Source organism: Mustelus asterias, chromosome 17 (assembly GCF_964213995.1).
Source record: "Mustelus asterias chromosome 17, sMusAst1.hap1.1, whole genome shotgun sequence".
In the NCBI taxonomy this organism is placed as follows: domain Eukaryota; kingdom Metazoa; phylum Chordata; class Chondrichthyes; order Carcharhiniformes; family Triakidae; genus Mustelus; species Mustelus asterias.
In genome coordinates, this window is record NC_135817.1 from 33,782,578 (window position 1) to 33,807,618 (window position 25,041).

Below are 25,041 nucleotides of genomic sequence, written 5' to 3' on the forward strand. Positions count from 1 at the left end.
TTAAGTTCAAATGCACTACTTGCTTTTTCATCACAGGTATTAAGCTCCAATTAATTTTACTGGTATTTCTGCTAACAGTTTTCGGATTTGTGTTTTCACCATGTCCAATTTCTATTTAAGACACAGGTATTGCCACAAAATTGTATATTTTCTTTCATATTTATACAGGATGTGGGCATTGCTGGCACGGTCAGCATTTATTACTCACCTCTCGTTGTCATTGAGCAGGTGCTGATGCTGGTTCTTGAACCATTGCAGTCAACGTAGTGTAGTGTTGTACAAACCTGTGTGTTTTAACCTCTGTAGCAAACAAAGGCACAAAGTCAACTTTAAATACTTAAACACAATTTCCTTTATTTTGTAGCTACTTAAACAACAGTAAATACTTATAATGCATAAACCAAATACTCAATGTACTTAAGGTTGATTCCCACCCTGGCCAAGGTTTTTTCATCAAATGGAATCAGTCCTTTGCTCTCTTCTTCCAGATGTTGTCTCTCCTTGTGAGCTTGGTCTCCGGGTTCTTCACACTGCCTTCTGAACAAGCTCTTTGTGTTAGCATAGTTAAAACTCCAAAAGTTTCTTGGTAACCAGTCAATGAATTGATCAGAAGCCCCAATTGCATCGTTCGATTGGGCCTATCAAATAGAGCCAAAGTAGTGATATTGGTCACTCCAGACCCTATTATATTAGCCCTTAAGTGCACATTGTTTACATTCCAATGCCCAGATAAGGAACATTGGCTCCAAAAGTCTGTAAAGAACTCCTCCCTGCCAAGGACAATCTATTACATCTGACACCTTCTGTTCTTTGATAAGTTACAGGCCCATTTGGCCACAAGAAATCCCAGCATAGTGAAAAAACAACTTTAACCAAAAATCAGATTTGCTTGTTTGAAGATCTTTCAGCAAATTCAAAGTTAAATCTTTGCAGACCATTCATCCACAGAAGGTATACCCACAGTGCTGTTAGAGAGATTTCCAGGATTTTGACCCAGTGATAAAGAAGGAACAACAATTTACTTCAAGACAGGATGGTGTGTGACTTAGAAGTGAACTTGCAGATGGTGGTGTGTCTGCTGCCCTTGTTCTTCAAGGTGATAGAGTTTGCGAGTTGCTGGCAAAGGAGTCTTGATAAGGTATACGCTGCAGCCATGGTGTGCCAGTGATGGAATATTCTCTCCCCGGTTCACCTGTTGACCCTACACCCGTCAAGCTCCCACCCCCATAGTTGATGCCAAGGAGAGGTGGTTTTCAGACTGTCACTTGTCAGAAACGATCAGGACCTCACACCTGTTTATAAAGAATGTTGCTTGTCACTAATCAGCCCTGACCTGAATGTTGTCCATGTCTTGTTGCGGGATGCGCTGATTAATTATTGGAGGTGCTGTGAATAGAACTGAACACTGTGCAATCATCAGCAAAAAATCCGCATTTCTAACCTTATGTTGGAGGGAAGATCATTGGTGCAGCAGCTTGAAGATAGTTGGACTGTTCCCGTCACCCGGAAGCCATAAAATTTAGCCCTCTATGCCAGGACACAGTTGATCAGATTAGCAAATTCCACATTAAATCAGTAAAGTGTGGTCAAATTATTGTTGAAAATTTTGAAGTTACTTTTTTCCATGTCATAATAAAAGTTAATTTTTCAACTCTGAAAGCGTATATTGACGTGAATTTTGCACATGTCAGGTGGGACGAAGCGAATGTGATATCCACTTCCACCCGAGATCGCAGCCCAACATTGTATTCACACTGGCCACTTAAAGTCCGGACAACATTAATCATGACCAGACACAAGTCCCATGCTGACGGTGGGGGTGGGAGCTTGGCAGGTGTTGGGTCAACATGTGAACTAGGCAGAGAATAAAAGGAGGTCAGGCAGCTGTGAGATGGCTGCAAGGGGTAGGAGGAAGGACCTCTGAGCTGGACCAGGCAGATTTGGAAGAAATGCATTAGATCGCCTCTGCACCTGGTGGGCATGGCAGGAGGGTTTCCAATGTTGGTGGGCATTCAGCCCCACACTTTATGGATGACAGCCTGCGAGACTGGTGCAGGCTGTGGGTGCCTAGCATGATGTACCAATGTCATGGAATGGCAGGAGGACGCCTCCCTCCAGATCAAGAGGGCATGGAGTGGAGTGGCAGCACCACAGAGTGGGCGTAATGTGGTACACCGCACCTGTCAGAATCCCATCAGTGATCTTCTGCAGTCTGCAAGGGTGAGTACCAACTTGGCATGTGGTAATATGGAAGGCTTGGAGGGTGGATATCAGTAAGTGCACTCAGGGGTTAGAGATACATAGTGCCCCAAAGACGTTTCACCCTGTGAATGCCATGGGTGGGAGATAGGGTCTTGCACCTTCAGTGAACGGAAGGGTGACAAATCCCAGTCTGACAGGCACTTAAGGTTGGGCATTCAGGTGGGAGATTCATGTGGCTGGAATGGTGTCACCAGAGAAGGTTTCACTAATTGGAATATTTGTTCATGTTCAGGAAAAGAGAAGCCATACTGTGTGGGAGCACGTGCATATGGACAATGGAGTGCCCAAACTCGCCATACTCACCTAATTCGAGATGGATGACCTGGACCTCGAGGGCAAGCATGAAGCATGCTCCTCAGTTAGTGAGGCAGGGGTGCCGGAGGATAGTAAGAATTCAGCAGGCAGTGGAGAGAGTGGGGGAATGTGCGGGAAGGGCCAAGTTGTTCCATCGCCACAAAGAAGGTCATATCCTGAGATCGCATGGATTGATCGCAGTGAAAGCTAATTGAGGCACATGACTGTTGAGGAAAGGCACTAACGTGCTTAGGCAGGTATTTACTAAGGATGTTAATGACATTTTCTTTGTATCTGCAAAAGCACCAGCCCTCTGGACGTGCTGCCGAGCCTGAAAACACCACCCGCCCCCCCTCACCCCCCACACCTATATACAAGCTTCTGAGGGATACACCAGTATCACATTCACACTCAGTACCGAGCACCAGCACAGATGTCATCACTTTGGTGGACTACAGCGTGTCATCTCAGTTGGGAGTGCACTGTAGTGTGGGTACATCACAATCACTCCTTTGAGAGAGTGGCGCCTCTCTCTGAGTGGCTACTCCAAGAGCAGAGTCAGGGGTTCCTGAGGTTGCTCTCGGATCTACAAGCCTTCATCCAGGCAATTACCTCAGGAGGTCACTGCCAGTGTGAGAGATGGATCAGGCACCTAGTCTCTGCACTCGGTGCACGTCAGTCATTGATAAACAGGGAGGTGCAGGAACTCACGCTGGCAGATGAGCTGCTTGTTGCCTTTGTGGATTCCTGTCAGGGTGCTGCTCAAGATGATGGCAGCTCTGTTGCCCCTCTGCCAGTAACAAGGCATTATCTGAGGCCGCGCCAACTGAGGACTGTCCAACCATGTTGTTGCGCATTCACCACGGGCAAGAGGACGACCACCATGGTCATCAGGACCAGTGGGACAGCAGTCAGCAATCTGTCTCAAGCCAGCAAGATGTAGCACTTGCAAGTGTAAGGTTAAGGAACCTTAGGCACAGGCTGGGTTTTTACAGATGTTTTTTCTTTCTTTCATCAAAGTATAATTTTGTGTCTGTTACTTGGCCAAACATGTTATTTTTTATTTGTTGTCTGGTACTCTGTTGAGCAGAAAAAAAAAGTATAGCTTTGACCTGAGTGGTCCTGATGTGTGTTCTTAGTGTTGCTGGCCTCCTCAGACCATGACGGCGGAATGTAGGGGCAACAACATTCATTAGAGAGACCCTGAGGCGACATTGTACTTTGGGCATTGACGTCTCTGAGCTGTGTGAACAAGGTGGTGCCCCTGGTTAACAATGAATGTGACACATTGGCAACATTCACTGAATGAATGCCTTCCTGGTGATCCAGCCCCCCTGCAGGTTCAGCAATGCTGCATCCCTCTGATCTCCAAGAAGATCGCGCATATTGACACAGACATCAAGTTTCTACAAAGATGCAAGACACGCATCTCCATTAAGGACGGTCACCTCAGCACCTCACTGTACCGCAAACCCACGGATAACCTCACGATGCTCCACTTCTCCAGCTTCCACCCTAAACACGTTAAAGAAGCCATCCCCTACGGACAAGCCCTCCGTATACACAGGATCTACTCAGATGAGGAGGATCGCAACAGACACCTCCAGACGCTGAAAGATGCCCTCATAAGAACAGGATATGACGCTCGACTCATCAATCGACAGTTCCGACGCGCCACAGCCAAAAACCGCACCGACCTCCTCAGAAGACTAACACGGTACACGGTGGACAGAGTACCCTTCGTCATTCAGTACTTCGCCGGAGCGGAGCGGCTATGACATCTTCTCCGGAGCCTTCAACATGTCATTGATGAAGACGAACATCTCACCAAGGCCATCCCCACACCCCCACTTCTTGCCTTCAAACAACCGCACAACCTCAAACAGACCATTGTCCGCAGCGAACTACCCAGCCTTCAGGAGAACAGTGACCATGGCACCACACAACCCTGCCAGAGCAACCTCTGCAAGACGTGCCGGATCATCGACACGGATGCCATCATCTCACGTGAGAACACCATCCACCAGGTACACGGTACATACTCTTGCAACTCGGCCAACGTTGTCTACCTGATACGCTGCAGGAAAGGATGTCCTGAGGCATGGTACATTGGGGAGACCATGCAGACGCTACGACAATGGATGAATGAACATCGCTCGACAATCACCAGGCAAGACTGTTCTCTTCCTGTTGGGGAACACTTCAGTGGTCACAGGCATTCAGCGTCTGATCTTCAGGTAAGCGTCCTCCAAGGCGGCCTTCATGACACACAACAGCGTAGAGTCTTTGAGCAGACACTGATAGCCAAGTTCCGCACACATGAGGACGGCCTCAACCGGGATCTTGGGTTCATGTCACACTATCTGTAACCCCCACGGCTTGCCTGGACTTGCAAAATCTCACTATCTTTCCTGTCTGGAAACAATACACAATTCTTTAACCTGTGCTTAATGCTCTCTCCACTCACATTGTCTGTACCTTTAAGACTTGATTAGCTGTAAAGACTCACATTCCAATCATTATTCATGTAAATTGAGTTTGTGTCCTTGTATGCCCTGTTTGTGATCTGAACTCCCACTCACCTGACGAAGGAACAGCCAGTTCCGAAAGCTAGTGGCGTTTGCTACAAATAAACCTGTTGGGCTTTAACCTGGTGTTGTGAGATTTCTTACTGTGTTTACCCCAGTCCAATGCTGGCATCTCCACATCATCCCTCTGATTGCCCAGGCTCCCCAGCAGAGTCATCATTGGATTCTTCCTCTGAGGCATGTGCATTTGTCTGGGTGTCCACGTGGTCCAGTGTTTCCCTCCCTTGCAATAGCTAGATTATGCAGGGCACAACACACAATGACTATGAGCTACATGCGCTCTGGTGCTTATTGCAAGGCCCCCTTGGAGCGGTCCAGGCACAGAGCCTCATTTTAAGGAGACATATTGTCCTCTCCACCACCAACCTTGTGGAGGCATGACAGTGATTGCATCTGTCCTCCTCCGCCTTTGGCCTCAGGTATGTGAAAGGTATCATGAGCCACCTTTTCAAACCAAACCCCTTATCACCCAGGAACCATCCATTGAGGCAAACTGGAGCCACAAACTGCCTTGGCACATGAGCGGCACAAAATGTTGGCACCTTGGGAGCTGCCAGGATACCTTGCACAAACTTGCAGAGTTTTGGTCTTGTGACACTATCTCCACATTCATGGTGTGATATCCATTGATGGCCCTATGGGAGTAATCAACGGCACCCTGGTTGCGGGGCAACCTTGCAATAGCTACAAAGCCATTGGCTCATGCAGCCTGGCTGGTGTAGGCTGTCCTGGAATGGATGTACGTCTTTACCTGCCTGAACAGTGTCAGTCAGTAGCCTGACACAGCAATGCACAGCTGATAAGAAGACTTCACGAAGATCACCTAATGATCTCTGAAAATATCTGGAGGCACAAAGGTTAAGGGCTAACTTGACCTTCAAAACCAGAGGCAGTGTGTGTCCATTAGCTTGAGGTTATCTCCAGCCCAATCATGTGGAAAAACAAAGTAATTTCCCTTGAGAGGCGACCTTTCTGAAGGGGCGATTCTCCCAAAAAAATTCTAAGTGCTGAATTCGCAGGAAAAATGGTGTAAATCACAATTGTGTTTTTTCAGTGGGAGTTCAGACCTGAATCTCCCACACTCTGTGCACTGGAGGGGTCACAATCATGAATATCATTAAAAGCTTAGGTGGGGCGAGGCCTATTCACGCCAGAGTCTGACAGTTCTGGAACTCTGTGCATGTACAGTGGCCCCGATGTCAGTCTCCCATCCGCTGGCCAGCTCGATTGCTGGCCAGCCGGGGACCCCTGCAGTGATGCTCCTCCCGACAAACGCGGCCCCCACAAGCATTCCTGGGCCAGCCCCAACCCACCCTCCATCCTGGAGCGATCCGATCTTCAGCCCCACTACAGCCCCCCACTTCCTCCCTCTTCGCCCCCCCCCCCCCCCCACCCCCGCCTCCCACCCACCCTGATCGCTGGCCTCCCTCCAGTCCCGACCGGATCCAAATGGCAGAGTGGCAGCGGGACCCCCCACCCCTGCCCATCGACCCTGGGCCCCGCCCCCAATAGGCCCCACCCCCATGGCACTGCTCAATGCTCAGTGGGCAGTGCCAATATACCCCCTGGGCATGGGCACTTTGCCCTTTGGGCAGTGCCGGGACCACAGGCTGGCACTACCAAACTGCCCATGCCCAGAACGCACCACTCCTCTGCTGCCCAACCCCTTGAGCGGCCCCAATATCCCCCCCTTCACTCCAGCGGGATCTCCGGCTAGTTCCCTGAAAATGGGGAGCTGGTCTGAATCTCGCCGGACTGAAATTGCACTGGCAGGGTGGGAGGTGTTATTGGGCCCGGAGAATTCAGTCCCGGGCCCGATAATCGCATGCAAATAAAATTAAAAATAGATTAAAATGACTTACCTGGCGTTCCTGCAGGTTTCCTGCATGGTCCCAACCGCGCCTGATTTCCGGAGGTGGGAGACGTGGATCGGCGCACACGCGCATCTCCCGACCGAACCCGTCAAAAAAGTAGCGGGTTGGAATTGCAGCCAAGTCTCTGTCATATTGAGGTGATTGGATTGCTGCCTGAACACCATGACAGCTGATAGTGGTGTCTTCTGTGGGTTCATCATCATTGCTCTCCCTGCACACCCAGTGCCTGCACCTCCCCTCCCAAATGTCTATCCCTGAGGCAATGTATGTCCATCTGGCCTCCTCCCTTCAGCCCCTCTCTTCCTCCTCAGAGGAGGTGCCCCTGCTGAGTAAACAATACCGATCTGCTGAGGTGCTAATGGGGTTGACCGGTGCACTGTAGGTGCCAATGGGTTGAAATTCTCAGAGAGACTAAAGAGTCCTAAAAAGCACAGAAAATGTGCAAAGACATGACAAGAAAGCAGTGAGAATGGTCGCAAATCTCTCATTTAACCAAACTCTCATTAACTTCTACCAACTCACCCTGCCTTTGCTCCACCCAGGTTAAAGTCCAACAGGTTTATTTGGTTGCAAAAGCCACTAGCTTTCGGAGCGCTGTTCCTTCGTCAGGTGAGTCGGATTTGAGTGAAATCCCACTCACCTGATGAAGGAGCAGCGCTCCGAAAGCTAGTGGCTTTTGCTACCAAATAAACCTGTTGGACTTTAACCTGGTGTTGTGAGACTTCTTACTGTGTTTACCCCAGTCCAACGCTGGCATTTCCACATCTTTGCTCCACCCTCCAGTCATCCTGCCCTTGGATCAGTAAAAACCAGATCGGGCACCTGCCTGTGTTGCCTGTGCATCAACCTAAATATGGCACCAGCAACGTAAAGTTCAAGTTAGCTGGACTTCTAATTTATCTCTATTTCAGATTAATTCCTACAAACTATAAAACAAAAACAGCATTCTCCATCTGGTAACAGAATCTTCCAATAAACCTCAATTTATTAAGCTGGCAGCTTAATAATCGGCAGGCACGCAATCGACTCACTCGTGCGGGTGCACGATGACACCGGGACGCGCGCCTGGTGCCTCCTCGTGTGATTTTGGGTACTTCTGGGTCAGGCACACAACTGCCCACAAGCAATCTGTAAAATTCTGGCCTTAGTTCCCGTTCCAGAGATTTTAAACCAGTGAGGTTTTGAAGCCCATACAGTATATTATCAGGTACCTCAGATTTTCACCTGTTTTTGGTTGAATTGTTTTTACAAATGACCAAACATGCCTGCAACTTGGAATACACAATTTATTGGTTCTTTTCAGTGCTGAATATAGTGGAAAATATATCCATGACCCCAATTGACTTAATTTCTTTTTAAATACACATGACATATTCAGAAGAAAAATATATCAAGAAAGGTTTATTGAAAGATTCTGTTGCCAGATGGAGAATGCTGTTTTTGTTTTATAGTTTGTAGGAATTAATCTGAGATAGAGATAAATTGTATGTGCGAGAAACAACTTTTGTTCCAATTCTTAGCCATAATGATGGTTTTGGATAACATTACTTCTTAGGGCAGTGCTTCTGAACCACAGTGATCCCATTGTAATGCTTAAAAATTGATGTAATCCAGAGAGAATGGGAGTGGGAGGAGAACTGTCGAGCTGTAAAGTGGGGCAATGGTTTTGTTCACAGCCGTTTTGAAGACTCTGGTCAGGCCTTCACCTACAAATTGTCTTGCACGTGTAATGGCGTCTCAACACCAATCCCAGGGCTGTCCCTCCAGAGTCTCCCCATTACTATCTCAGAGATTGCGACCACGAATGATCATCCGCGACCCATGGTTTGGGAACCTCTGTCATAGATTCTGAATTTTTAGTCTGCGTAGGAGTGCTGCCCTTTGATGGATGGGTAAAGGTCAGTTTCTGGTAGTGATAAAGAATTGGTACTGCATTCTCAAATGATCATCTTGTTTTATTCATAATATGGGAATGGTTCTGCTTTACAAAGAGTTGCTGATGGGCTAAACTCACTTCAGTAAAAAAACATTCTGCGGACGTTTTTCATACCTTTTTTGTAAATCAAGATTTGAATACCCCTAACACTTGTACACCCCATCAATCAGCGGATACATTTTTGCTGATATTTGCTTATCTTGCACAGCTAAAACAATCAATCCTATTTTATATCTCTTCTGAACTCCAGAACATAAAAAGGAACTTGGAGACGCTCTCGGGCCGAGTAGAAGCAGTCCACAGCAAGAAACCCAGTGTTCTACGGAGTGTCTCATATACAGACGGGGAGCGTATACAGGATGCAGTGGCTCAGCTCGATGCTGAATGGGAAAATGTGAACAAGATGTGCACTGATCGACAAATGTAAGTCCCTGCTTCTGACAAGTTTTAATAATTGCCCATTTTCATCATCTAGTTACTAGGTGGGCGGGGTTGTTAGTGGTGGGGAACTATGGCCTTGAAACAAGATTATGGGATGACAATGTACAAATGCTTAGTTCCAGCTGAAGTTTTTCTTTCTACTAATGGCTTGAAACCTCTGCTACACAGAGTAATCTCAGCTAATGAAGCTTAATTATTTCTGGTAGTACACTGACTAAGATATTCATGTGAAATTACTATAGTGCAGGGGTTAATGGCTGTGCTGAAATGCCACACTGGGGAATTTCACTTGATGCCATTAAGTACTCCTTTGGAAAGTTCAAGCCGCTCATGCCTTCAATTCAGTACCTCTGGGAAAAAAAAGGAATAATTTTGATGATTTCAGACAATTTTTCAGGTAAATAAATACGTGGTCTTGGGTTGCCAAGAAATTCAGTTTGGGTGATTGGCTTTACTTTTCATGGGGACATAGGATTCTTCATGATGCAGAAAGCAAGATGAAACTTCCGTCAACTAAACAAAACACAGCATTATACAAGAGGATTTAGCTCATAGCCCGAAAGTTACAATCACAGTGCTGCCAACTTCTAAAGTCCAAAAATTATGTGATGAGCAAAACAAAATATATAATAGGCCTCATGAGATTTATAGGCAATAAAGAAGCATTTTGGGGCAATTATATTTTTACGGCACAGCTCAATAAGGATTTACTTTATGATGTGTAATCTAAAACCCTTCATGTGCTTTCTATTTGGTTTCGACTCTGGTTCCCTCTTCAATCAATACTGTTTTCTTTAAAATTTCCCCTGTCTTGTTACTTTCAGCAGCTGGCAATTTCACTGCATTCGGGACTTTTAAATGCAAAACTGTAGTACTTGGGACAGCAAGTCGTGCTTCATAAAGCAACAATGGATGTTAGTGGTCCGACAAATCTCTTGCCCTCTCTTCCTGCCTTTTAGGAGGCTTACTGTGAAAATGACTGGACATATATTAACATTGAGACGGAAATGGAACTACTTTACCATTAAGCTTTTAACTATTACCTAATTCTACTTCGGGACTACAACACTGCACTCTTGATGCCTCAATAGGCAAATACACTAGTGTGGTCCTGAACCACAAAGATCAGCAGTATGGTAGGTGTTAGGAAAACTAATCCGTGGTTCCTGCTTCTAATTATTTTCCTGTGATAGCCTGATGGAAGGTTCAACTGAGGTCATTAGATGAAGACAGCATCTGTGATGCTTACCATGAATGTCTAGCCACCAACGTTCACTATCTGGACAAGTGGCTGCTTGAGTGAACTATGAGAGGGCTTCCTGTGGCACTGCACAGCGATTAGAACAAATATCTTTCCTTCCCATCATAGTGGTAGCAATGCCATTGAACCTCACAGTGCACAATATGATTTCAACACCATCTTCATTTTCCTGAGGCTACAATAGATTTTGTGAAACAATTCTAAATGATAAATGAGGAGGAGTTGTAATTTAATCTCAGGGTTCAGATGGCAATCATAAATCACTTGTGCTTAGCTTTCACAGCTTATGATGTCATCAGAATCAGAAGAAATTACATTCATAATGCTGCCAACTATCCATAATTTAATGTATCACACGAACAATTACACTCAAGTAAAATAACCTGGTGACATAAAACAGTGACACTGTTGGAGAAGTATTTAACTTGTGGCTATATATATAAAACTCCAGTTGCCCTAGTTTCACTTTGAAATCCATGTAATGTGCTGTAGATAATGTGTTAACCTTCAGTAGCAATCCAGCATATACTACGAACAAAATAATGAAACTGTTTTACCCAAATAGATGCAAGCGTTTCCCAAAGCTACAGTAAGCATCAACATACAAAGTTTAATCCCATCATATTATTATTGTGGTGATTGGCCCTTTAAGGACAACACAGCAGAAGAGGATCACATGACTTGAGGGAACAATTGAGCAGACTTCAGCCGAAGACAACCTGAAGGCATGTAAAAGACAGGTGGCAGCCTGCCCTGCCGACAGGTGGCAGCCTGCCCTGCCGACAGGTGGCAGCCTGCCCTACCGACAGGTGGCAGCCTGCCCTGCCAGCAACTTAGGTTTTTAATCAATTGGGAAGCCCGATGAAAATGAATAGAAATTGAATACCTCCAGCAGCCGTGAAACTGTCCCCCCACCCCACCTACAGAACTCACCCCCGGCAGAGCTCCGCAACCACCACCATCACCATGGAACCCAGCCCCTGGCACTGCCCCATGGACAGTTTAACATGGGGAGACTATGAGGGGTAAAGTCATGGCAGTGATATTTCGACTGAGGCTAATGACAGTCAGGATTTCCATTACGTCATTGGCGGGGGTGGGCGGAGATAATTAGTCAGGGTAATCCCACCAGTGTAAAAGCCTTTTCGGGAATCCCGCTCGATACGAAAATGGGAATGGAAAATTCCTCTCCAATGTCATCACCTGTATCTATTCCAGTATGTTATGTTGCTCAGCCCTGCTTAATTTTGGTCAGTGGATAGTGTAGCATCGATCCTAATGTTATATATGCAATTTACATTTCCCCACTATTGGCAGCTATACTTCCTGCTATCAAGACCCTAAGTTCTGGAATTCTCTCCACCTCTCTGCCTGTCTCTTTCCTGCTTTTAAGACTCTCTTAAAATCTTCCACATTGACCACAGTTTTGGTCACCTAACCTGAAATTTCCTTATGGGGCTTGGTGTGCAGTGCTATTTGGACATTACTTGGAATGTTTTACTACATTGAAGGCACTATATAAATGCAAGTGATTCTTGTTTGGTGGCAACTATCTGATATTCTAGGGAAATAGAACACTCGCTGCTATTAGGCCCTGGTGCAAGGAAGTTGGATGGGGGAAAGTGGAGGGGATGGTGTTTGGGGAGAGTGGGGGGGAGTGAGGAGTAATGGAAGGGTGCTCCATTGCTGAAATATATGGAGTTGTGATAGTTTCATGGTGGACCATAATGTTTCTAAACCATGTACACACAACTGATGAACCTCTCTATCTGAGCCGTGAACTGCTTCCCATGAGCTTGCATTAACTCTGACAATAGTGCCAGCACTTAATGCTGAGGAAGCATTCTTTTTAATGTAGGCTCCTTGAGATCCCAACTTATCAACCAAGGCTTCTGAGATGGTAGATTCCTCTTCCTCTGCCATTACCAGTTGCTCCTGTACATGTGTGCCTTGTGTCATCCAGTGCATTCCAGCTCATTCTCACAGTCCTTATTATTTGTATTTTACTCTGTTCAGATCAACTTCAGTTTATAGTCTGCTTTCAGTGTCTGTTTAAGGTTGCAGGTTATCATCAGATATATAATATTAGGATTGTAGCATACTTTCAGACTATTGCAGGAGAGAAAAGACACAGCTTGGAGAAGACCTGAAATAGGATCTAAATGATGAGACCAGCTTTATGTATTTTTCCCCTTGCCATTTTTTTAATGTTCCGAAACATTTAAGCACTTTGAACAGTATCAGTCTTTTCACAGTCTATAGCTGTCTCTCCACTTTTACACGCAATCTGGTCATTTAATTATGTTTCGTTCTGCTTTTCTCCAACTACCTTCAATAGGGGTGGGGACATAGCTCAGTGGTAGAGCGCATGCTTGGCAGCCTGAGGACCAGGGTTCGAATCCCGGTATCCCCACCTCATTTGCGTTTGACAAAGTCCCTCATGGTAGGTTGGTGCAAAAGTTGGATCTCATGGGATAAAGGGGGAGGTGGCTAGATGGGTGGAGAACTGGCTTGGTCACAGAAGACAGAGGGTGGTAGTGGAAGGGTCTTTTTCCGGCTGGATGCCTGTGACTAGTGGTGTTCCGCAGGGCTCTGTATTGGGACCTCTGCTGTTTGTGATTTATATAAACGATCTGGAAGAAGGTGTAACTGGTGTGATCAGTAAGTTTGCGGACGACACGAAAATGGCTGGACTTGCAGATAGTGAGGAACATTGTCAGAGGCTACAGAAGGATATAGATAGGCTAGAAATTTGGGCAAAGAAATGGCAGATGGAGTTCAATCCAGATAAATGCGAAGTGATGCATTTTGGTAGAACTAGATAAATGGCAGAACCATAAAGGGTGTAGATACGCAGAGGGACCTGGGTGTGCAAGTCCACAGATCCTTGAAGGTGACGTCACAGGTGGAGAAGGTAGTGAATAAGGCATATGGCATGCTTGCCTTTATAGGACGGGACATAGAGTATAAAAGTTGGGGTCTGATGTTGCAGTTGCATAGAACGTTGGTTCGGCTGCATTTGAAATACTGCACCCAGTTCTGGTCGCCACACTACCGGAAGGATGTGGAGGCTTTAGAGAGAGTGCAGAGGAGGTTTCCCAGGATGTTGCCTGGTATGGAAGGGCTTAGTTATGAGGAGAGATTGGGTAAACTGGGGTTGTTCTCACTGGAAAGACGGAGGATGAGGGGTGACCTAATAGAGGTGTATAAAATTATGAAAGGCATAGATAGGGTGAACGGTGGGAAGCTTTTTCCCAGATCGGTGATGACGTTCACGAGGGGTCATAGGTTCAAAGTAAGGGGGAGGAAGTTTAACACGGATATCAGAAGGAAATATTTTACACAGAGGGTGGTGGGGGCCTGGAATGCGTTGCCGGGCAAGGTGGTGAAGGCGGACACACTGGGAACGTTTAAGACTTATCTAGATAGCCACATGAACGGAGTGGGAATGGAGGGATACAAAAGAATGGTCTAGTTTGGACCAGGGAGCGGCGATGGCGTGGAGGACCGAAGGGCCTGTTCCTGTGCTGTATTGTTCTTTGTTCTTTGTACCACCTTGGAGAGTTTACTCAAAATTAATCATGCCACTGCAGAGACATTTCTGAATCGATTGTGGCATTTATTGGAGATAGGTTTGTTTTCTTAAACCTCTGACTGAAGGAGGTCTACCAGGATGTATCTGCCTCTTTTTGCTGTGCACCGATTCAATTATGTCCGGCTCTCACATATACACCAAATTGAAACGTGAGAGGGCTGCTGAAAAGGTGAACAGTGACCCCCCCCCCCCCCCCACCGCCCCACCCAAAAAATAGAAATTCAAAAATGACACAAAATTGAAGAAAAACCATGAATAACAGCCTATATCCGAGGCCACCACTTAATATTAAAATAAGCAAAATACTACAGATGCTGGAATCTGAAACAAGAATATGGATGTTGGAAAAATGCAGCTGGTCTGGCAGCATCTATAAGGAGAGAAAAACAGTGTTAAGGTTTTGAGTCCTTTGGCTCTTCGTGAGATCTGAAGGGAGGGAGAATGCATTAGAGCTGTAAGAGATTGCAACAGAAAGTAGCAACTTTTAAGTACAAAAAGAGATGGCCTGGTGAGGGAGGAGGTGGGTGGCCAGGGGTGGGTAGGGGGGTTGGGGCTGGTGAGGGGGGGCTGCATTGAGGCAATACATGTATGGGATTTTTTTTAAAAGGGCTTTTAGATGGAGGAGAAAGGTCACAGTCTAAAGCTGCCTAATTCAACATTGAGTCCCAAGGGGTAAAATGTTTCCAATCTGAAGATAAAATGCTGCTACTCTAGCTTGTGCCGGGCTTCACTGGAGCATTGCAGCAGATCAAGGATGGCGATGTGACAACTTAAAATTGACCGAATAAGGTGAACTCCAATTTTCTTATGTTGGATTTCAGCATTTTTATGAATGTTTTGGGATTGTATTCTGAAATTCAGTTTGTTTATTCTGTGAGATCCGAAAACGAGTAGTATAACCTGTGACAAATTAAATGTGATTATACCGGAAGTACAGACCTGATAGAGGTTTATAAAATCATGAGGGGCATAGATAAGCTGAATAGCCAAGGTCTTTTCCCCAGGGTAGGGGTGCCCAAAACTAGAGGGCATTGGTTTAAGGTGAGAGGGGAAAGATTTAAAAGGGACCTGAGGGGCAACTTTTTCCATACAGAGGACGGTGTGTATATGGAATGAGCTGCCAGAGGAGGTGGTAGAGCCGGGTACAATTCCAACATTTAAAAGACATTTGGATAGGTACATGGATAGGAAAGGTTTAGAAGGATATGGGCCAAACCAAGGCAAATGGGACTAGTTCGGTTTAAGAAACCTGGTCGACATGGACAAGTTGGGCCAAAGGGCCTGTTTCCGTGCTATATATCTCTATGACTCTACAGTGAGACATGTTTTACGCTGCAGCTATCCTCAATATTCCCTCCGTTGTGTTGTGGGAAAATTACAGAATTGCACAGGTATATTTTTCATTGTGGCGGATTTCGAGATTTATGAATAAGAAAGTAAGCACTGTGGGAAAAGCGATATCTCCAAAGCATTTGCTTCAGCTTGACTCCCCTGGAGATTTTTACATAGGGTATCTGGCACAGAAATAGGTCATTCAGTCCAGGGCAGTGTTAATACTCCTCTCCAGCCTCCTCCGATCTTTCCTCGTCTACTTCTATTATTGGAACTGTCCTTTTCCCTCGTGCATTTAAAGTTTCTCCTTAAGTATATCTATCAACTACTCGTTGTGATTGTGAGTTCCACATTTTCACCACTCTTTTGGTAAAGATGTCTCTTCTGAATTCCCTGTTGGTTTTCTTGCTGACTATCATAAATTGATGACCTCTTATTTTGTCACTGTTTGGCGTACTTTCCAGCATTGTGCTTCCTCATATAAATCTGCTTTTAAAACCAAAAATGATGGCGAATGGTTTTCATTATATTACCAACAGACTCTTCCAACACTATTACCTGCAAATAAGAGCACAAACTGGAAAAGAACTTGCCCTTTGCTCAGCGATGACATTGCCACTTCAGAGTCAGAAGGTCATGGGTTCAATCATTACTCCAGAGACTTGTGCACATAATCGAATATACGTCAGGCTGTATTATCAGAGATGAACCTCTTTCAGATGAGATGTAAAACTGTGTGCCCAATTGTGTGGATGCACAAGATCCTATGGCACTGTATGAAGAGCAACACTCGAATCATGGCAGTAAATTTATCATGATGTGGAGATGCCGGTATTGGACTGGGGTAAACACAGTAAGAGTTTTAACAACACCAGGTTAAAGTCCAACAGGTTTATTTGGTATCAAATGCCATTAGCTTTCGGAGCGCTGCTCCTTTATCTCTGTGCCCTGTTTGAGAGCAGATTTCCAATCCATCTGATGAAGGAGCAGCGCTCCGAAAGCTAATGGCATTTGCTACCAAATAAACCTGTTGGACTTCAACCTGGTGTTGTTAAAACTCTTACAGTAAATTTATCAGCCAACCACCATCACTAAAACAGACCATTAGATCATTGATATAATTTCTATTTGTATGAACTTATCACATAACAAATTTGTCCACCACTTTTCCCTACATTACAACAGTAAGTGAAGTTGCTTCATTGCCCAAAGAGCACTTTGGGTGTCCTGTGGCCATGAAATGAGTAAGGTAATTGAATGTTTTTTATTACTTTTAATGCAATAGATGTCTTTCGATGCAGTTGATGTCCTTTGCTTACATTGGCTGCTTCGTTTCAAGTTACGTCACTCAGAGCCGAGTAGAGGTCAGGCATTTTCTATTAGAAAAGAAAATCTAGGACCAATAAAAATTCTATCGAACAGTTATATTTTACTAGGGCTCTTTCATCTTATGATCTGTGGAAGCTCACTGCAAAGATAAAATTAGTCATGATGTGGAGATGCCGGCGTTGGACTGGGGTAAACACAGTAAGAGTTTTAATAACACCAGGTTAAAGTCCAACAGGTTTATTTGGTAGCAAATGCCATTAGCTTTCGGAGCGTTGTTCCTTCATCAGATGGAGTGGATATCTGCTCTCAAACAGGGCATACAGAGATACAAAATCAAGTTACAGAATACTGATTAGAATGCGAATCTTTACAGCTAATCAGGTCTTAAAGATGCAGGCAATGTATCTTTTCTGTATCTTTAAGACCTGATTAGCTGTAAAGATTCGCATTCTAATCAGTATTCTGTAACTTGATTTTGTGTCTCTGTGCCCTGTATGAGAGTAGATTTCCACTCCATCTGACGAAGAAGCAGCACTCCGGAAGCTAATGGCATTTGCTACCAAATAAACCTGTTGGACTTTAACCTGGTGTTGTTAAAACTCTTACTAAGATAAAATTAGGCCATGGAAACCCAGCAAACTAGGATAACCTTGCCACTAAATACCATTCCTTTACCTTCCTTGACTGGAGAGCAATAAAGGAAAAAACACTGGATCCCAAGTCTATCGACATCTGACAAATAGGCAAGCTGCACAGTTGGAGGCCTGAGTAAATCTGCCAAGGACTAATTTGTTATGTAGAGAATGAAGGTGTGAGACGTTATGCGAAAGATCAGTGCTGGGAAAATAAACACCAAGGATGGTTTCATGATCAGAGTAAGAAGTTTAACAACACCAGGTTAAAGTCCAACAGGTTTATTTGGTAGCAAAAGCCACACAAGCTTTCGGAGCTGCAAGCCCCTTCTTCAGGTGAGTGGGAATTCTGTTCACAAACAGAGCATATAAAGACACAGACTTAATTTACATGAATAATGGTTGGAATGCGAATACTTACAACTAATCAAGTCTTTAAGAAACAAAACAATGTGAGTGGAGAGAGCATCAAGACAGGCTAAAAAGATGTGTATTGTCTCCAGACAAGACAGCCAGTGAAACTCTGTGGGGGTTACAAATAGTGTGCCATGAACCCAATATCCCGGTTGAGGCCGTCCTCGTGTGTGTGGAACTTGGCTATCAGTTTCTGCTCAGCGACTCTGCGCCGTCGTGTGTCGCGAAGGCCGCCTTGGAGAACGCTTACGCAACCAAGCCTCCCCTCAACAACTTCATGATCAGAAGCAGCATTCTTCTTCAATTTGCAGAAACCTATAAAGCATTTGCAACGAGCAAGAATCGTCATTGCAGCATTACTTCTTTAAATGCAAGATTGCAAGTTACTTTTTCACTCAAGATTTTAACAGAATCAAAACATCTGACTTTGGAAAATTAAGTTACATAAATGACCATCTGTAAAAACAGACCTGGGAATATAAATACAAATTAGTCGAGTCTGGCCATGTGACTTATTAATAGTCAGAGAATATGAAGATCTAATTCGGAACTGTTTTCTTCTGAATTGAAAAAGCAGATTTACATCTGATGGGCTCAATATTATTTGAGGAATAAATACTCTGGCCTTGATCTCTGCCGGAAGAACAGTAATCATTGTCAGATTGTTGCTCTGCTCAAACAATCCCCAAGTCATCATTGCTTCACCTTTCTTCTGGGACTATCAGAGCCTGGCTTTCCCAGAAATACAGAGCAGAGCATCCCTCGGAGAGCATGGCCACAACAGAGTCGAGGGTAAACAGAACATCCCCACTTTACTGTACTAACTGCTGTATGGTAAATTTAAAGGCCCAATTTAAATATTAGTGAATGGGTAAGTGGGCGAATGAGTGAATGGGTAGGTGGGTAGGCATGTGATTAATGTGGGTGAATTAAGTGGGTAGGTGACTAGAGTTGGTGAAGTAAATGGATAGCTAAGTGGTTAGGGGATAGATAGGTGAGGTGGTTGGTGGACAGGTTGGCAGATGGGTATGGTGGTAGATGGATGAGGTGGCAGGTGTGTAGAGTGTAAGGTTGATCTTGAGGTATTTGGGGATTATTGTGAGTGATTGGGGAGTCAGTTCTGTAGTAATCAAGGTTTTAAGGACTAGGTTTTAAATTATCTCGCTATTCCTGGGTAATTATTCAGGTAAGTACATCAAAACTGCCCCATGCTGGAGACACTTGTGCAGGGTCCTGCAGAGCAGGGGAATTCCCCAAAGGAAGTTGAAACTTTCTGAGTAATTCCCATGTATGTCAACATATCAGGACTTCCCCAGAATCCTGATGTGCATCTCTCCAATGATCAGAGACTGGAGGATTTCTGTCTTAATTCCTTCAAATATGGCTGTTATGATTTCAGCATCTATCAACAAGGAAAACAACTTCCCAACTATTAACCTTCTTCCATGAAAAAGTTCTTGTTTAGGATTCAAACCACACAGCAACATTATAACTGTGGCTTGTTTGTGTGGTGACATGCACATTGAAATTAGACTGTTTGAAACTCTGGATGGTATAGACCAGGGGTTCCATCCAGTATGGGCCTCAGGGCAGGGTGCCGTCCAGCATGGGCCTCAGAGCGGAGAGCCGTCTGGCACGGACCTTTGATTTGGGGGATGGCGTCCAACAGGGGGAGGGAAAGTCATCCAAATAAGCAAATCCTGGTAGTTGTAAACTTTTGAAGTCAATTCTTATAAATTTCCACCTGAAAAGATTAGATTCTTCCTCCTATTGTAGTAAGATTGTTTTGCACCTACAGCAAAGTCTGACACCTTGAAACATGAGGACTGCACTGGATATAAAATTTATCTACTGATTATTGCCTTGTAATATAACTTATAGGTTAGAGAGGGAAATGTGGTCGCATTAAAGTATTAACTTAAGCACTGATTATTAAAGTTTTATTATACATTGAGATTTACACTCACTTGATGCACGGGAATCATTTATTTTTATGAGGGGTACTCGTCCGTCTCATTTGCATTGTGGTGGTCAACTCTTTGTTAAGCATCTACTGCTGTGGCCCATATACTGTTATCTCTTTATTTCATTTCCTTTGTGAATAAGAGTGTCATGCTCTATATCCTGCAGATGCTACATAAATGCAAGTTGTTGCTGTGCTTCAATTCTTCTCCAGTGGTAAATATTCCTTCACAGCCAACCTATAAATCTAAAAATAAATAAACTACGGAGGCTAGTTAACCATAATTGGATCTGCTACGTGATAGAATAGATATTGAATAGAAACTAAAGCTGTGATTGCAGTAAAACTGACAAGGCACTGAACTGTTGATGCAGGGAAATCCCTGGTTCAGGTAAAACACTAAAAGGAACACAGAAGAATGTGATGAGAAGACTGCTATAAGAAAAAAATGAATACTAATACCCAAGCCAAACTAAGATTGTTGAAACAGATATATAAAATGCAAGAAACCACTGCACTTCGTCACAGTTGATGTCTCCACAAACAGTGTAATGAGATTGAATTGCCATGTTACTATTTGGATATGTGACATTAAAAAGGAAAAGGACAATAATTAAAACAAGCATGGGGTGGAAGAGGAATAAACTAAGTAAGAGTCGTTGTTTTTTTGCTGGGGGGATGCGGAAATGTTTAATTTAGTTGCACAGGTTGCCAATCATTGTTTTCACTCCTGAGTCAATAAGATGTCTGCCAGCCATGCAGTGATCTGTATCGCAGTGATTAATGAAGGAGCAATTTGCCTTTCCATCAACTGAGTGTAGCAACACATGCATTTTGCCTTTCCAAGATTTGTGAGAGTATCTCAGATTTCTCTCTTTGCCTCAATGCCCTGGCATCAACAGTTCAGATTCAGTCGATTGCTGAATTAAATTTATTTAATTGGGACTTAAATAAGCTATTTAATTGCCTGCTTCAACTCATTTTCACTTAATGTTTCTGCATTACACACTGTCTGGTCCATTGGATCTATTCCGTTTTTTTCACTTTTTCTTTCCCGTTTTCTTAGCCATTCTCCTAAAAGCATCAATGTTTGGTGTACTTTGGTTTAATTGGCCAGCTGAGAGAGAAAAAAGAAATGCATTGTACCTTTCACAACCTCAGGTTCCAAAGTGCTTTACAGCCACTGAAGTATTTTTGAATTGTAATGTAAGAGGCCATCCAGTGCCTTACTTAAGTGGCTATTTATTTTACATATGAGCCTAGATGGTGAGTGTCAGCAGGTGATTGGACAGAGGGGAATACTTGTGAAACGTGGTCCTTCCTTCACAGACCAGCAACACACGTTCACTTTCTAACATCTGTTGAGCAATTAAGAGCAGAAACTTTGTCTGACCTTCAACGCACCCACTAACCTTGATCAGGCGTGTTGAATCTGACCCATCTACTTCCACCTAAAATCAATTAGATCAAAATCAAAGGATCAATTCCCTTGGCCAGGATTCTCCCAAAAACATTCTGAGTGCCAAATTCATGTAAAAATGGGGGTAACTTCCGCTGTTTTGTTTTACTGGAATTTTCAAAATGATGTCCCACACTCTGCACTGCAGAGTGCCTTCAGGACTGAGTTAGACAGATTTTTAATCTCCAAGGGTTATGTGGGCAGGCAGGAAAAGTGGAGCTAAGGCCACAATAGTAACAGCCATGATTTTATTGAATGGTGGAGCAGGGTAATGTTCCAAATAGCTTACTCTAGTTCCTACTTCTGATGTTCTCAACACCAGATAGATAACAAATTGATAACTTGTTGAATAATTTTAATTAGGGTGACATCAGTTGATCCTTAATTTTTTTAAAAGTAGGCCATATGCTGTTTTGAAAGGTCACAGTTTATTTTTTTGTTGTCTCTTTTATTTAAAATTTAGCTGATCAACTACTTAACTATCTATTCAGATAATTCAGGCATTCTCTATTACTTGAATCAAACCACTACAAGGTGGTCACTCAGAACACTAACTGGATAATTTGTAGGTAACACAAATTTATGAGGGGTCTGTCACCATGGTAATAGTTTAGGCATCAGTGCACACATTATGAATTATCATTATCAAGCATGATTGTTGATCGGAGAATATTGTTTAATACGTCTATGGCATGGTTGTAGGATAACATTAAAATGGTCTTCACAGCATTTGCTCATCTATTTTTTGACAATTATGCCCAAAGACCATAATAATCTTATCCTTCGCACAAAATGTCTCTGTCACCCCACTCCTAATTTAAAATGTTCAATTTATATTGTGTGAATGGAAACTACATAACATTCAAAGATCAAAGGGCAACAGTAAAGCAAAAGATATCAGTCATTCTTTTAATTAAAAAACCTAAGACCCACAATTAGATGACACCAAGTTTGGATTTTAAAAGCCTGTATATTGTAGAAGCAAGTCAGAGAAACTGGGAACAAAAGAAAAACTAAGTGGAGAGAATTAAAGCTAAGAGCCCTGTTTTAAACGGAATCTGCAAAGATAATCAGACAAGGAATGGTAAAATAATGCCCAAGTTTCTGTCACCTGCAGAGTAGGGAGCACATCACTCAAACTTGCCTGCTTTCTCATCCATGTAGCGTATTTGGTTGCTGATGCGCTATTCAGACACGAGGCTTGAAGCTCAGTAAATGAAAGGCTTTTATTTACTGTTAACGAAGCTACCAGAACTTATATACACTATCCCAGACTGAAGGGGTCCCGGCCAGAGCAGGGACTCTTATACCTCTCCCAGGAGGCGGAGCCCGACTGGGATGTGCCACAACACTACAGTACAAAGGTGTAACAACCCCACCCTAACCCCAACAGCAACAATAGCACAACCCAACAGTAACATATGTACATCCTTGTAGTACTGGCCAGCCCCTGGCTCAGCACTATCCAGTGGGAACCAACGATGGTTCACCACAGTTGCCAATCATGACTCTCCACACATCTCAATCTCCAGTGGTGTTTCAACGATGCTATGAACTCACAATAGGGCAAGTAGAAGAGGCAGACCTCAAGATCTACGTCAGCTGGAATGAGGGACTGAACCCCCACCATCGATATTGTTCAGCATATTGTTCTTGATCATCTTAACTAACTTGTCATAAACGTGCATTCAGATAACTATGTTGAATTGGCTGTTGTGAGACTTCTCTTCTTCAGTGCAAAGCCATAGTGTTATTAAGCATTAGAAAAAATAATTTGATGGAAAGATGTTGGGAATCCTGATATTGACATTCCTCAGCATACTAAATATGCCATCCAAAACAAGCAAGATATTTCCTATTCTATAGAATGTAAGGCTGACACTCTCTAATGTATACTCACTAAAAGGAATGTATTGTGTCTTGGCTTCCAAAAATGAGCAAAAGGAATTAGAATGTTGAAGCTTATGACTTTCAGACACATGGGCTAGAATTTTACCGGCATGATTCCGGGGCGGGCGAGGCTCGCAGAACGGCATTCTCTGTTGGCCTTGATGGGATCTTACGAGCCTCAGGCGGGGGAGGCGGTAAAATTCCGGTAATGCGCACTCACTCTGAACTAGTGGAATTGGCCATTCAATCAAAACTCACCAGATTAAGAAATTAATTCTGTTTCTAATTTAGGGAGCCCCAGCCTTTGGGTTATTTATGAGACCCAGAATTACTCTCTAAAAGTTAATTAATTTAAAAGTACCTTCTGCAAATAAAAACACACCCAACATCATGAGTTAATTATCATGAGTTAATTAATGTGAAATATGCATCATATAGAAAATATATATTAAGCAAATACAAGCCCAGGATGAGCACCAGTTGCTTAGACAGACCCCAACGCCTAATATAGAAATGGGGAGGAGGAAGAAGCCAATCTGTTCCACAGGATAGGCGAGAAGGTTTAAAATTATGAGGACTTTTTGATGGCTTAAAGCATCTTTTAGTGTGCAACTGAACTGAATGGAGCAGAAAAATAAGGGGGCAATTCTCCCAGGCCGTTGTGCTGCTCTAGCAATACAGCTGGCCAGGAGACATCGGCGGAGATCATTTAGCGGGCTCCCCGTTGGACACTATGGCATCTGCACGTCTCCGGGGCCCGCATTTCCAGTGTCATCAGCTCCACACCATAAATTGGAACAGAGCTGATTTACATAATAAGATCAACACTTTAATATCATTCGCAGGCCCGGGACTGAAGTCTCCAGGCTGTTAGCCCCCGCCCCCATGTCAGGAGTGGTTCACTCCAGAGGGGTTTACAACAGCTCCCCACTAATGGAGAACTGGTGGTCAACCCCACTGGAGTGAAGGGAGGCCATGGAGGCCTCCCAGGTGGTCAGAGCTAAGGGCGGGGTGCCCCCTGGACATTGCCAGTCTGACGTTGTCAGCCTGGCCCCCGGCACTGCCCAAGGGGCAAAGTGTCAGTGTCCAAGGGGTATTGCCCATGCATCACTGAGACTACGTTTCCTCAAGCCAACATATTAAAAATGGCCAAAGTGCAATATTTATTATTTGTTCGGTTGCTAAGTTAAAGGAGGAAGAGATCATGGCCAGGATTGTTTGGATGGCGAGGTCTCTATCCTGCCAGCTGAAGAGTCACCCACTGAATCTGTCTGACCCACAGCCATTTCATGCTTGGACGGAAGTCCCACCTTGGAGGGCTGCCAGCCATTTAGATTGGTCGGCAGCTCTCTTGTCCATGCAGCAACAGGAGCTGCAGTAGACAGAAGAGGAGCCTGCTAAAGATGTTGCAGCCTAAGTCCCAGGACTGGATGGAAAGGTAAGTTTTTTGGGGTCTCAGGACAGGGAGGTTAGTGAAGACATTGTGAAGTGGTTAGTGGATAACTGGAGTGTCAGGGGAGAGGCTGGGACATTATGGGTTAAAGTCCAATGAACATCGGACCTTAAGGCGCGGGCTTCTGATTGAGCCCCCCTCACTTCCCACCCAAGGTCTGGGCCCAATTATTTTCAAGCCTGGGAAATTCTCCCACCGGCCTCAAATTGAGGCTGAGATACAACAGCCTTTAAGTGGCCGATAAGTCGCCATTTAAGGGCCTCAGTTGGGACAAGGGCGGGTCTTGCCTGTCCTAGTGTAAAATTGCTGAGAGGTCGG

General features: G+C 44.3%; 1 protein-coding gene across 13 annotated transcripts in view; it reads left to right on the forward strand.

Annotated features, from left to right (window-relative positions):
• Positions 1 to 25,041, forward strand: part of LOC144506416 (dystrophin-like) — a 1,861,003-nt gene that overhangs the window by 1,051,848 nt on the left and 784,114 nt on the right. For all 13 annotated transcript variants that reach the window (XM_078232507.1, XM_078232503.1, XM_078232508.1 and 10 more), the window contains one exon: positions 9,205 to 9,377. In XM_078232507.1, coding sequence (XP_078088633.1) covers positions 9,205 to 9,377 — 173 coding nt within the window. The remainder of the gene's footprint in view (positions 1 to 9,204; positions 9,378 to 25,041) is intronic.